This window comes from Triturus cristatus, chromosome 4_1, assembly GCF_964204655.1.
Source record: "Triturus cristatus chromosome 4_1, aTriCri1.1, whole genome shotgun sequence".
NCBI lineage: Eukaryota > Metazoa > Chordata > Amphibia > Caudata > Salamandridae > Triturus > Triturus cristatus.
The window spans coordinates 42,549,581-42,563,836 of NC_140585.1; the positions used below are offsets into that span (position 1 = coordinate 42,549,581).

The window sequence follows — 14,256 nt, forward strand, 5'->3', positions numbered from 1 at the left end:
ACCTGGAACATCGGAGCCCTGCTGACGCCGTCGCGGCCCAACCTCGCTGAAACCTTCCTCGGAGCCCTGCTGACGACGTCGCGGCTCGAGCTGAGCAGAAACCATCTTGAGAGCCCTGCTGATTCGATCGCGGCTCTCCACGAACTGTACGCCAGAGCCCTGCTGACGCCGTCGCGGCTCGACCCATCCGAGATCCGGAGGTCCTCCAGCTTGAGGATAAGAACTGGGCCCCAGGTACCCTCGTACCGCATTCCTGCCAAAGACTGTCCCGCTACCCCGACCCTTCCAAAGAGACACTGAGACTTTTGGTGGATCCCTCGATCCCTTCGTGTAAATATTGACCTCGTAACCTTTTTATTGCTGATAAAGAATTGCTTGTCACAAGACAACCTCCTTGAGTCCTGTGTGGTGGTGTTACTGTGCTAGTACGTGATAGGAGAAGGATCTCTCAGGAGACTTCTCGGCAGCGCTCGGCTACTTCGTGCAGAGTGAGGGCCCCCCTTGGTGGTCGCACCGACTCCTCGGGGTCCGCCTTCCAACATTTGGTGGCCAGCGACGGGATCCGAGCCGAACGCAGTACGTACCAGCCAGTACCCACTAGCTACCCATCCAAACGAACAGCATCATGAGCAGCCAGGAAAACAACGCGACAATGGAGTTCCAGCCCGAACGGCTGGAAGAATATACGCACAAAGAATTAAAACAGTTCTGCAAAGACAAAGGCATTGCAACCACCAGCCTAGGTACCAAAGAGGAGATGCAGAAAGCTCTGAGGGCATGGTTGGAGGCCGGGGCAGGCCCCTCCCAGGAAGAAGGGCCCTTGCCCCAGACTGAGACCACAGCAACCGCACGGACTCCGGCAACCGGAGGAAGAAATAGCCTAGAAACCGGCCTCTCCGAAGAAGAAATACGAGAGCGGGAAAAGGTCCGGAGCCACGAGCTAGAGCTCGCCCGACTGCGGCTGGACGGCGAACTCCAGCTGGCAGAAAAGAAACTGGCCCTAGAGCAGCTGCGCCTTCAAGAAGAGCTAGAGGAGAAGAGACGACACCGGGAGTTGGAGGAAAAGAAACTAACTCTTGAGCACGAGCGCAGTCTCAAGGAGCTCGAGATCAAGGCCAAGAACGGAGGGACCGGCACCCCCAGTACTAGAGACACTCTACCGCCTTCCGAGGCCAAGGTACATATCCCGAAAGAGGTCGTCAAGGAGTATTACAAGAATGACGACATCCAACAATGGTTCAAGGCCTACGAGGTGGCCATGACCTCTCATCGGGTGCCCCGAAAAGACTGGGGCGCGGGCCTGTGGGGGCGATTCCTGAGTGAGGGGCGGGACACGCTGCTCCAGCTACCGGAGGAGGTGATGACCTCCTACGATCACATGAAGGAGGCCCTGCTCACCCGCTACGGGCTAACAGCGGAAATGTACCGCCAGCGGTTCAGAGACTGCAAGAAAATCCCGGGTACCACATGGGTGGAATATGTGGACTTTTTCAGTCGGGCCCTAGAAGGGTGGATCAAAGGGAGCAAAGTAACCACCTACGGGCAGCTGGTCGACCTCATCGTGTGGGAACACCTTTCCAACAATTGCTTCGTGGAACTGAGACAGCACCTCCTCGACAGCAAAATGACCGACCCGCGAAAACTTGCCGTTGAGGCCGATCGATGGGTCAACTCCCGGGTCCCCCGGAACTCAATGGGGGAGTACCAGAGGAACCCCAACGGACCCCCCGCCAGCGCGGTGGGGGGGGGGGGGAGGACCGAACAGGAACCGAGACCCTCCCGCCGGGGCCCCCAGGAGCCCCCCTCGAGGGCCACCGCAGCCACATCTCTCCCCGAGCCTAGCCCGAAGGGTGGGCCCGGCCCGACCCGGACCACGGCCACCAGTGACCTGCTACGGCTGCCAACAAACCGGACACTTTGCCAGCGATCCGGCCTGCCCTCTGAACCGAAGAAACGGGGCCGGCGGGCCCCCGCCCCGGCAGCTGACAGCCGCCGCCTTGGGGGGAGGAGAAGAGGAAGAGGAGGCCCTCGACCGAGAGAACACTGAGTGGGAGCCGGCAGCCATGTCCCTGGTCTGCCTGGGTAGCCGAGAGATGGTACCCTGCACCCCCATCCCAACCAACACCCAGAAGTACCGGCAGCAGGTCACGGTCAATGGACAACGGGCCGAAGCCCTTCGTGACACAGGCGCCAGTATCACCGCTGTCCGCTGCCACCTGGTGACCCCTGAACAGATTCTACCGAATGTGCTGTGCCCCGTACGGACGGCCGACAACAGTGAAAGCCTATGCCAGATGGCCCTGGTCCCCTTCGAGTGGGGGGGGGGGGTGACGGGCCTGCTGAAGGTGACAGTGCGCGACGACGCCCCGGTCGACTGCCTCCTGGGGAACGACTTGGAAAGTTCCCCCTGGGCTCAAGTAGAGCGACGAGAGCACCTCCGAATGTTGGGACTGGCTGATTGGGCCTGCGCCATCACCCGGTCCATGACCGCCCAGGCCCCCCGCTCATCCTCGACCTCCGGGACCGCCCAACCCGAGGGGCTCACACCCCCTCCCACCAGCAGCGAGGAGGAGGCGGACACCGACCCTGGACCCAGCGAATCCTCCCCCGAAGAGATGGCTTCTCCGAGCGCCCTCCCAGAGCTGACACAATGGCGACACGAAGGGGGCCCCACCCGAGAGCAGTTCCAGCAAGAACAACAGTCCTGTCCCTCTCTCGAAGGGGTCCGACAACAGGCGACCGCGCAAGCCAACGGTGACCAGACCGGCACCCACTGGATCTACTGGGCCGAGGGCCTGTTGTACAGTGAACAGAAAGTAGCAGAACTCGGGGCCAGCCGCGTGTTGGTGGTCCCCCTCCGCTTCCGGGAGTTCCTTCTCAACCTGGCCCATGATGTGCCCCTCGCCGGACACTTGGGGCAAGACAAAACGTACAGTCGTCTGGTGACCCACTTCTACTGGCCCCGGATGCGGAGAGATGTGGACAACCACTGCCGGTCCTGCCAGACCTGCCAAGCCAGCGGAAAGACGGGGGGTCGGGTCAAGGCCCCCCTCCAGCCCTTTCCAGCCGTCAGCACCCCGTTCGAACGGGTCGGAATCGATATTGTGGGACCCCTGGACCCCCAAACCGCCCTGGGCCACCGCTTCATCCTGGTCCTCGTGGACCACGCCACCAGGTACCCGGAGGCGGTCCCGCTAAGAACTATAACGGCCCCTGTGGTAGGCCGGGCCTTGATGGGGATCTTCTCCCGAGTGGGATTCCCCAGCGAAGTGGTGAGCGACCGCGGCACAAACTTTATCTCCAGGTACATGCGGTCCCTGTGGCAACAGTGCGGGGTCACATACAAGTTCACGACCCCCTATCACCCTCAGGGGAACGGACTGGTTGAGCGGTTCAACCGAACATTAAAAGGGATGATCCAGGGCCTGGAAGAACCCCTCAGGCGGAAATGGGATGTCCTGCTGCCCTGCCTCCTGTTTGCCTATCGGGAGGTCCCGCAGAAGTCCCTGGGGTTCAGCTCGTTTGAACTATTGTATGGACACCCGGTCCGCGGACCGCTCAGCCTGGTCAAGGAGGGCTGGGAGATGAAGCCCCGAGGCGCCCCTCCTGACGTCTACCGATACCTCCTGACCCTCCGAAACCAGACCCGCAGGTTCCGAGCCATGGCCGAAGCCAACCTCGAGGCCAGCCAGGAGGACATGAAGCGGTGGTACGATCGCAACACCTCTACTATAGAATTCGAGCCAGGTCAGAAAGTATGGGTCATGGCCCCGGTCGAACCCGGCGCCCTCCAGGACAAGTGGACCGGGCCCTTCAAGGTGGTGGAGAAGAAAAGTCCCGTCACCTACCTGGTCGATCTGGAGTCCCCCCGGAACCCCCTCCGGGTCCTACATGCTAACAGGCTAAAACCCCACTTCGCCCGGACCGAACTGAGCCTGCTGCTGGCGACTGACGAAGGGGGCGAGGACGACTCCGAGCCCTTGCCCGACCTCTTGCAATCCGACATTCACGATGGATCGGTCGAAGGGGTCCAACTCGCCTCGTCCCTGACCCCGGAACAGCGCAACGACTGCCAGCAATTACTGCGGGACTACGCAGCCCTCTTCTCTCTCACCCCGGGGGTGACCCACTGGTGCGTCCACGACGTCGACACCGGGGAGAGCCCCCCCCATACGACACAGAGCCTACCGGGTGCCTGACCGAGTGCGGGCCTGCATCCAGGCCGAAGTAGCGAAGATGCTGGCCCTGGGGGTCATCGAGCCTTCCGACAGCCCGTTGGCCAGCCCTGTCATCCTGGTGCCCAAGGCCGCAGCTCCCGGTCACCCCCCGGAGTTGCGATTCTGCGTGGACTACCGAGCCCTGAATGCAGTAACCAAGACAGACGCATACCCGATACCCCGGGCCGACGAACTCATCGACCGTCTAGGGGCCGCTCGCTACTTAAGCACGCTGGACCTCACCGCCGGGTACTGGCAAATCCAGCTCACCCCCGGCGCCCAAGAAAGATCCGCCTTTTCGACCCCGGATGGGCATTACCACTTTCGGGTGATGCCCTTCGGAATGAAGAACGCCCCGGCCACCTTCCAAAGACTGGTGAACAAGGTTTTGGCCGGGCTTGAGGCCTTCAGCGCGGCCTACTTAGATGACATTGCCGTGTACAGCAACCACTGGGCCGAGCACCTCCTCCACCTGAAGGCCGTCCTGGCCGCCCTCCAGCGGGCCGGGCTCACGATCAAGGCCAGCAAATGTCAAATCGGCCACGGATCCGTGACCTACCTGGGCCATCAAGTGGGGAGCGGGCAGGTGGCCCCCCTCCAAGCGAAGATAGATGCCATCCAGACCTGGGAACCCCCCACTACCCAGACCGCTGTCCGGGCCTTCCTGGGCCTCACCGGATACTACCGGCGGTTTATCCGGGACTATGGGAGCATTGTTGGCCCCCTCACAGAGTTAACGTCCAAAAAGCAGCCCAAGAAGGTACACTGGACACCCCGCTGCCAAACAGCCTTCGACACCCTCAAGACAGCCATGTGTACTGCTCCGGTGCTGCAGGCCCCGGACTACCAGAAGGAGTTCGTGGTACAGACGGACGCCTCCGAGTATGGGATCGGGGCCGTCCTATCCCAAGCCGACGAAAAGGGGCTCGACCGACCAGTGGCCTTCATCAGCCGACGACTACTGCCCCGAGAGCAACGCTGGAGCACTATTGAGCGTGAGGCCTTCGCTGTGGTATGGGCCCTCAAGAAGCTCCGGCCCTACCTCTTTGGCACCCACTTCCGGGTCCAGACCGACCACCGGCCCTTGCAATGGTTAATGCAAATGCGGGGCGAGAACCCCAAGCTGCTGCGGTGGTCCATCTCGCTACAAGGGATGGACTTTGACGTCGAACACCGGCCCGGCAATGACCACGCCAACGCCGACGGCCTGTCCCGCTTCTTCCGCCTTGACGAGGAGAATCCCCAAGGAGATGGGTGACTCTCCATGCCTTCGGCTGGGGGGGGACGCCTGTTGGACCCGGCCTCGTGGCGTGGTCCTTAACCCCCTGGATTGTGCCCGTTCCCCGCCCCGGCCGTCACGGGCCACCCGTCTGAACTGCACCAAGGCCCTTCACCCGGAGCTGCACGTGGTCGCATACTCCTCGTGGCTCCGCCATCTTGTTGGCATCCACGTCACACCGTGCACCAGCCGGCGCGACCCCGCTCAACCCGGCCTCGACCCCAGCGAAGCCCCGACATCGAGGCACCACGAACTAGCCAGGGGGTGCCGCAGGAACCATTCATCGCCCCCGGCGGAGGACAGTATCGATGGGACCCCCAACTGTCCTCCCCTCTCGAGGTGTGATCGCCCTGCAACTCCCATGGGCCTGGCGCCTCTCCTGCTGGGCGTCTGGCCACCTCCACCCGGCCACTCCGCCCCCTCGGGCGCATAGGTCCGGACATCAAAGGGCTCCAGACCTATATCTGGGGCGACCCCACCACAGCTCGGCAGTTGTATCCCGGAGTCGAGAGCCCTGCTGATTGAATCGCGGCTGACCCTACGGAGAAGAACTCTTGTCGGAACCATCACGAGCCCTGCTGACTGCGTCGCGGCTCCTTCTTGTGAACCCTTTCTGAACCACCTGGAACATCGGAGCCCTGCTGACGCCGTCGCGGCCCAACCTCGCTGAAACCTTCCTCGGAGCCCTGCTGACGACGTCGCGGCTCGAGCTGAGCAGAAACCATCTTGAGAGCCCTGCTGATTCGATCGCGGCTCTCCACGAACTGTACGCCAGAGCCCTGCTGACGCCGTCGCGGCTCGACCCATCCGAGATCCGGAGGTCCTCCAGCTTGAGGATAAGAACTGGGCCCCAGGTACCCTCGTACCGCATTCCTGCCAAAGACTGTCCCGCTACCCCGACCCTTCCAAAGAGACACTGAGACTTTTGGTGGATCCCTCGATCCCTTCGTGTAAATATTGACCTCGTAACCTTTTTATTGCTGATAAAGAATTGCTTGTCACAAGACAACCTCCTTGAGTCCTGTGTGGTGGTGTTACTGTGCTAGTACGTGATAGGAGAAGGATCTCTCATGAGACTTCTCGGCAGCGCTCGGCTACTTCGTGCAGAGTGAGGGCCCCCCTTGGTGGTCGCACCGACTCCTCGGGGTCCGCCTTCCAACAGGGAGAAACAGAGAAGAATTTTCACGTCGTTGTTTAAGATTCTTGTGTTTTTTATTCACGATGTGCTCTTGGTACAATAACAGAACAGCCAACGCGTTTCGCCCAGATAGGGGCTTCTTCAGGGCAAATCAAGTAAAAAGGCAGCGCTGAGATCCGAAGTAGCCATAAAAGCAGTGGAATGTTCCGACTTGGTATTAAATAATAGGAATGATGGACGATACCTCTCAGTAGTGAGGTTCCGTCAGGGCTGTAGTCGGTAGTGCCGGTACGTCCTAGTAGAGGAAGAGATCATATCTTCCTCTACTAGGACATACCGGCACTACCGACTACAACCCTTACGCAACCTCACTTTTTCACAAAGCACTGAATCCTTACTGCGGATCAGTCCATAGGGGATGAATTTTAGTCTCATCATTCCTCCAGCACCGCATCAGACTCACTACTGAGAGGTATCGTCCATCATTCCTAATATTTAATACCAACTCGGAGGCTGGTGTTCAGGTTGGTCTGGACCAGGCACTAGAGATCTTCCATGGCTGTCGTAGGGTAGGCGGAGTGGGTGGTCAGAAAGAGGGTGCTCTTGTGGATGATGGCTTTGTCTCCAACTGTTCGGTTGGTGCGGTCCTTGCGGGTGATCCTGTAACCATCTGGAATGGCGGTGGCGATGTGTGGGCCCGTACTGGGGTTCGTCCAGGTTTCGTGAGGAAAGAAATGTCAGGGGAGATGGAGTCGAGGTGGTCCCAGATTTACGTGGCGTTTTTGTGGAGGTGGCGCCTGTTGAAGAGGATGCAGCTGAGCCAGTCAGGTGCGCTGTGGGTCGCCTTGACGGCGGAAGGACCTGGAGTGCGGAGGAGAGTGAGAGTGCAGCTACAGTTTCAGCATGAGAAGTGTCCTTGAGTGTACTGGTGTAATGAAACTCCGGACCCAATCGGGAGAGCTCAGACCAGAGTACTTTGCTGAGGGGGCCCCTCGGACTTGGGGGCTGCGGGGGCCTGTGTTGCGTCACTGCTTGAGTGTCCTTCGGCGATGCGATGTGGCAGGTGGTGTCACATCCGGTGTTGAAGGCGAGGAGGGTGCTGGCGTCATGGAGGGTCCGAGAACCAGGGTCTGTGGTGCTGGGCGCAGTCCAGTTGCAAATGCAGATGGGTGCAGACGGGTGTGCCTTTGGTGCATCAGCTGTGCGGCCATGCAGCGGTGTCATTAAGTAGTGGCTGGAAGGCGGGAAACGCGGCACTGGAAGGGGGTGGGCTGCAGGGGTTGGGCAGGGGCATGGTGCAAAGGGAGAGGGTGAGAGAGTGGAGAAAAGTGAAAGAATAATCAAAAAAGGGAGAAAAAGAGAAAAAGCAAAAAACAGTGCAGAAGCGGAGGGGTAAAAGAGGCAGAGGCAGAGGCAGAAAGCAAAGGTCAGAGGGCAGACCGGCAGCAGAGCAAAGATGCTCCTCACTAGACCACCAGGCTAGGCCAACTGTACTTATGTGTACCTTTCTAATTTTATGACTGTGTCTGATTTGTGGACTGGAAGCCAGGGACCCCGGCTTAAGCAATTTGGATGATTTGAACCTCAAAACAATACACAGAAATAAAGAAGCAAGAATTCATTAAACAAAAACACAAATGCACAAGTGATGTAATATGTTAGTTCATTCAAACAAATCCAAATGTCCATGCTATATTTTGTTTCGTGCACTTGCACTGCTCCCACAAATCAATTTTAGGACAACAACTTCATTTTCAGGCTCAAATTTCAAATTCCTTAACATTTACTGAACGTTTGAAAATGTTTAACTTTGCATTTTGCTTCTTTGTTAGCATGCACTTTATTAATCTGTTAATATTATTTAATTTTCCCCGGAGCACAGGTTAAGAACCACAGGGTTCAGGTGTAGACAGTATAGCTAGCCTGTTTCTAGCCGGTGTTCTGCAGATGAAGCAGCTTCAGCACAACCGGTGGATAGACCAGTTCTGGGGCTGCACACTGCTGCAGACACCGCCCTGGGACCACCAGATCACACTTTGCTGCATCTTCCTTGTCAAAAAGAAGTTTGGAACTCATGGTGTGAAAACAGAGATTTACACTTGGCAGCATCACCCGTGTAAAGCACCGCACTCACAAAGAGAATGTGTGTATACATTGGAAAACAATGAAAACCCTCCACCAGAATTCACACCAAACTGAAACTGACAACAGGAAAGCCTACATAGCAATGGCATAAACGGCATTTTCATTGGCGTTGCCAAAGCTTGTTTTAGAAGAAGTGCTCAATTTTACTTTGAGTAAGGGCAGTAACAAGACATTTTCTCCACTAGGCCACAAGCTTTTATATAGTCAAATGCTCTCTGTGGTGTGCAGGGAGGGGTCATTTTCATAGAGTGGGGAAAGCATAAACTCTACCCTGCAGGAAGGAACGTCAGCTCTGTGGAAGGGAGTGTGAGTGGGACCGGAAGAAGTGTGGAATCCGTGGAAGTGGGTGAGTGGAACCGGAAGAAAGCTGCATTCCATGGAAGGGAGTGTGAGTGGGACCGGAAGAAAGCTGCATTCCATGGAAGGTAGTGTGAGTTGGACCGGAAGAAGTGTGTGGAATCCGTGGAAGTGGGTGAGTGGAAGAGGAAGAAAGCTGCATTCCATGGCAGGGAGTGTGAGTGGGACCGGAAGAAAGCTGCATTCCATGGAAGGGAGTGTTAGTTGGACCGGAAGAAGTGTGTGGAATCCGTGGAAGTGGGTGAGTGGAACCGGAAGAAAGCTGCATTCCATGGCAGGGTGTATGAGTGGGACCGGGAGAAAGCTGCATTCCATGGCAGGGAGTGTGAGTGGGACCGGAAGAAAGCTGCATTCCATGGCAGGGACTGTGAGTGGGACCGGAAGAAAGCTGCATTCCATGGAAGGGAGTGTGAGTGGGACCGAAAGAAAGCTGCATTCCATGGAAGGGAGTGTGAGTTGGACCGGAAGAAGTGTGGGGGATCCGTTGAAGTGGGTGAGTGGAACCGGAAGAAAGTTGCATTCCATGGAAGAAGTGAGTAGGACCGGAAGAAAGCTGCATTCCATGGCAGGGAGTGTGAGTGGGACCGGAAGAAAGCTGCATTCCATGGCGGGGAGTGTGAGTGGGACCGGAAGAAAGCTTCATTCCATGGCAGGCAGTGTGAGTGGGACCGGAAGAAAGCTGCATTCCATGGCGGGGAGCGGGAGTGGGACCGGAAGAAAGCTGCATTCCATGGCAGGCAGTGTGAGTGGGACCTGAAGAAAGCTGCATTCCATGTCAGGGACTGTGAGTGGAACCGGAAGAAGTGTGGAATCTTTGGAAGTGGGTGAGTGGAACCAGAAGAAAGCTGCATTCCATGGCAGGTTGTATGAGTGGGACCAGAAGAAAGCTGCATTCCATGGCAGGGAGTGTGATTGGGACCGGAAGAAAGCTGCATTCCATGGCAGGGAGTGGGAGTGGGACCGGAAGAAAGCTGCATTCCATGGCAGGGACTGTGAGTGGGACCGGAAGAAAGCTGCATTCCATGGCAGGGACTGTGAGTGGGACCGGAAGAAAGCTGCATTCCATGGAAGGGAGTGTGAGTGGGACCGGAAGAAAGCTGCATTCCATGGAAGGTAGTGTGAGTTGGACCGGAAGAAGTGTGTGGAATCCGTGGAAGTGGGTGAGTGGAAGCGGAAGAAAGCTGCATTCCATGGAAGGGAGTGTGAGTGGGACCGGAAGAAAGCTGCATTCCATGGAAGGGAGTGTTAGTTGGACCAGAAGAAGTGTGTGGAATCCGTGGAAGTGGTTGAGTGGGACCGGAAGAAACGTGTTCCATGGAAGGGGGTGAGTGGGACTAGAAGGAGTGTGGCATCAGTGGAAGTGGTTGAGTGGGACCAGTAGAAACGTGTGTTCCATGGAGGGTGGTAAGTGGGACCTGAAGGAGTGTTGCATCAGTGGTAGTGGTTGAGTGGGACTGGAAGAAACGTGTGTTCCATGGAAGGGGGTGAGTGGAACCAGAAGAAACATGTGTTCCATGGAAGGGGGTGAGTGGAACCGGAAGAAACATGTGTTCCATGGAAGGGGGTGAGTGGAACCGGAAGAAACATGTGTTCCATGGAAGAGGGTGAGTGGGACCTGAAGGAGTGTGGCACCAGTGAAGCGGCTGAGTGGGACCAGAAGAATTGTGTTCCATGGAAGGGGGTGAGTGGGACCTGAAGGCGTGTGGTATCAGTGGAAGTGGTTGAGTGGGACCAGAAGAAACGTGTTCCATGGAAGGGGATGAGTGGGACCTGAAGGCGTGTGGTATCAGTGGAAGTGGTTCAGTGGGACCAGAAGAAACGTGTTCCATGGAAGAGGGTGAGTGGGGCTGGAAGGAGTGTGGCATCAGTGGAAGTGGTTGAGCGGGACCAGTTGAAATGTGTTCCATGGAAGAGGGTGAGTGAGACCTGAAGGAGTGTGGAATCAGTGGAAGTGGTTGAGTGGGACCGGAAGAAACATGTTCCATGGAAGGGGGTGAGTGGGACATGAAGGCGTGTGACATCAGTGGAAGTGGTTGCGTGGGACCAGAAGAAACGTGTTCCATGGGAGGGGGGGAGTGAAACCTGAAGGAATGTGGCATTAGTGGAAGTGGTTGAAAGGGACCGGAAGAAACGTGTTCCATGGAAGGGGGTGAGTGGGACCTGAAGGAATGTGGCATCAGTGGTAGTGGTTGAGTGGGACCAGAAGAAACATGTTCCATGGGAGGGGGTGAGTGAGACCTGAAGGAATGTGGCATCAGTGGAAGTGGTTGAGTGGGACCGGAAGAAACGTGTTCCATGGAAGGGGGTGAGTGGGACCTGAAGGAATGTGGCATCAGGGGTAGTGGTTGAGTGGGACCGGAACAAACGTGTTCCATGGAAGGGGGTGAGTGGGACCTGAAGGAATGTGGCATCAGTGGTAGTGGTTGAGTGGGACCAGAAGAAACGTGTTCCATGGAAGAGAGTGAGTGGGACTTGAAGGAGTGTGGAATCCATGGAAGTGGTTCACTGGGACCAGAAGAAACATGTTCCATGGAAGAGGATGAGTGGGGCTGGAAGGAGTGTGGCATCAGTGGAAGTGGTTGACTGGGACCAGAATAAACATGTGCTCCATGGAAGGGGGTGAGTGGGACCTGAAGGAGTGTGGCATCAGTGGAAGTGGTTGAGTGGGACCAGTTGAAACGTGTTCCATGGAAGGGGGTGAGTGAGACCTGAAGGAGTGTAGCATCAGTGGAAGTGGTTGAGTGGGACCAGAAGAAATGTGTTCCATGGAAGAGGGTGAGTGGGGCTGGAAGGAGTGTGGCATCAGTGGAAGTGGTTGACTGGGACCAGAATAAACATGTGCTCCATGGAAGGGGGTGAGTTGGACCTGAAGGAGTGTGGCATCCGTGGAAGTGGTTCACTGGGACCAGAAGAAACATGTTCCATGGAAGAGGGTGAGTGGGGCTGGAAGGAGTGTGGAATCCATGGAAGTGGTTCACTGGGACCAAAAGAAACATGTTCCATGGAAGAGGGTGAGTGGGGCTGGAAGGAGTGTGGTATCAGTGGAAGTAGTTGAGTGGGACCAGTTGAAACATGTTTCGTGGAAGGGGGTGAGTGGGACCAGAAGGAGTGTGGCATCAGTGGAAGTGGTTGACTGGGACCAGACTAAACATGTGCTCCATGGAAGGGGGTGAGTGGGACCAGAAGGAGTGTGGCATCAGTGGAAGTGGTGGAGTGGGACCAGTAGAAACCAGTTCCATGGAAGAAGGTGAGTGAGGCTGGAAGGAATGTGGCATCAGTGGAAGTGTTTGAGCGGGACCAGAAGAAACGTGTTCCATGGAAGGGGTGAGTGGGACCTGAAGGAGTGTGGCATCAGTGAAAGTGGTTGAGTGGGACCGGAAGAATCATGTTCCACGGAAGAGGGTGAGTGGCACCTGAAGGAGTGTGGAATACATGGAAGTGGTTCAGTGGGACCAGAAGAAACGTTCTCCATGGAAGAGGGTGATTGGGGCTGGAAGGAGTGTGGCACCAGTGGAAGTGGTTGAGCGGGACCAATTGAAACGTGTTCCATGGAAGGGGGTGAGTGGGACCTGATGGAGTGTGGCATCAGTGGAAGCGGTTGAGTGGGACCAGAAGAAATGTGTTCCATGGAAGAGGGTGAGTGGGACCTGAAGGAGTGTGGAATCCGTGGAAGTCGTTCAGTGGGAACAGAAGAAATGTGTTCCATGGAAGGGGGTGAGTGGGACCTGAAGGAGTGTGGCATCAGTGGAAGAGGTTGAGTGAGACCAGAAGAAACGTGTTCCGTGGAAGAGGGTGAGTGGGGCTGGAAGGGGTCTGGAATCAGAAGGTGACGAGTGCTTTGTGGAAAGCAGAAAGGTGCTTTTGGAAGAGGGAATAGCTCCCATGTGTCCTGGCGTGAGGGTAACCATCAGATTTGATGACTTGAGTTCTCCAACAGTGGAGTTGTTGCAGAGGGTGCACTGATGTCCACGCGGCTTCTCTCCTTCCCCCGCAGGGTCGGAGACCTGTCTCCAGGTGTCGGTGATCCAGGAGATCGAACTGAGGAGGACGAGGCTCACCGCAGTGAGGCCAAAGCCAGCGCCAAGGTCCTATGCAAGATCATGCCCGTCCTGCTGTCCCTCATTCCTTACTGGATGGTGTACTTCCAGGTAAGCGCGCCTTGACCCCAGCATGCGCAGTGCAGGTCGAGGCGCTAATCTGATGACAATAGCTTTTGATGTCATCTACCAAAGCTCTGCTCCTGGCTGAGATTTCAAGCACCCTGCTCATGTCCGGAAATATACACATCACACACAACTTTTCCATATGCCGAGGCATTCCACACCATGTGGATATCATGTCCTCTGTGTGCTTCAGCAACAAATCCTGAGATATCTCACACCGTATGCATCGCCTACAACAGCTTCAGCAGACCAGCAATGTCCTGAGATATCTCTCACCGTATGCATAGCCTACAACAGCTTCAGCAGACCAGCAATGTCCTGAGATATCTCTCACCGTATGCATAGCCTACAACAGCTTCAGCAGACCAGCAATGTCCTGAGATATCTCACTCCGTGTGCATAGCCTACAACAGCTTCAGCAGACCAGCAATGCAATGTCCTGAGATATCTCACACCGTATGCATAGCCTACAACAGCTTCAGCAGACCAGCAATGTCCTGAGATATCTCACACGGTATGCATCGCCTACAACAGCTTCAGCAGACCAGCAATGTCCTGAGATATCTCTCACCGTATGCATAGCCTACAACAGCTTCAGCAGACCAGCAATGACCTGAGATATCTCACAACGTATGCATCGCCTACAACAGCTTCAGCAGACCAGCAATGCAATGTCCTGAAATATCTCTCACCGTATGCATAGCCTACAACAGCTTCAGCAGACCAGCAATGTCCTGAGATATCTCACACGGTATGCATAGCCTACAACAGCTTCAGAAGACCAGCAATGTTCTGAGATATCTCACACCGTATGCATAGCCTACAACAGCTTCAGAAGACCAGCAATGTCCTGAGATATCTCACACCATATGCATAGCCTACAACCGCTTCATCAGACTAGAAATGCAATGTCCTGAGATATCTCACAACGTATGCATAGCCTACAACAGCTTCAGC

At 56.3% G+C, this 14,256-nt stretch overlaps 1 protein-coding gene across 1 annotated transcript in view; it reads left to right on the forward strand.

The window, feature by feature from the left end:
* Positions 1–14,256, forward strand: part of SLC15A3 (solute carrier family 15 member 3) — a 134,252-nt gene that overhangs the window by 86,240 nt on the left and 33,756 nt on the right. Inside the window, exon 3 of the mRNA XM_085651463.1 lies at positions 13,131–13,284. Within this exon, the coding sequence (XP_085507589.1) occupies positions 13,131–13,284 (154 nt within the window). The remainder of the gene's footprint in view (positions 1–13,130; positions 13,285–14,256) is intronic.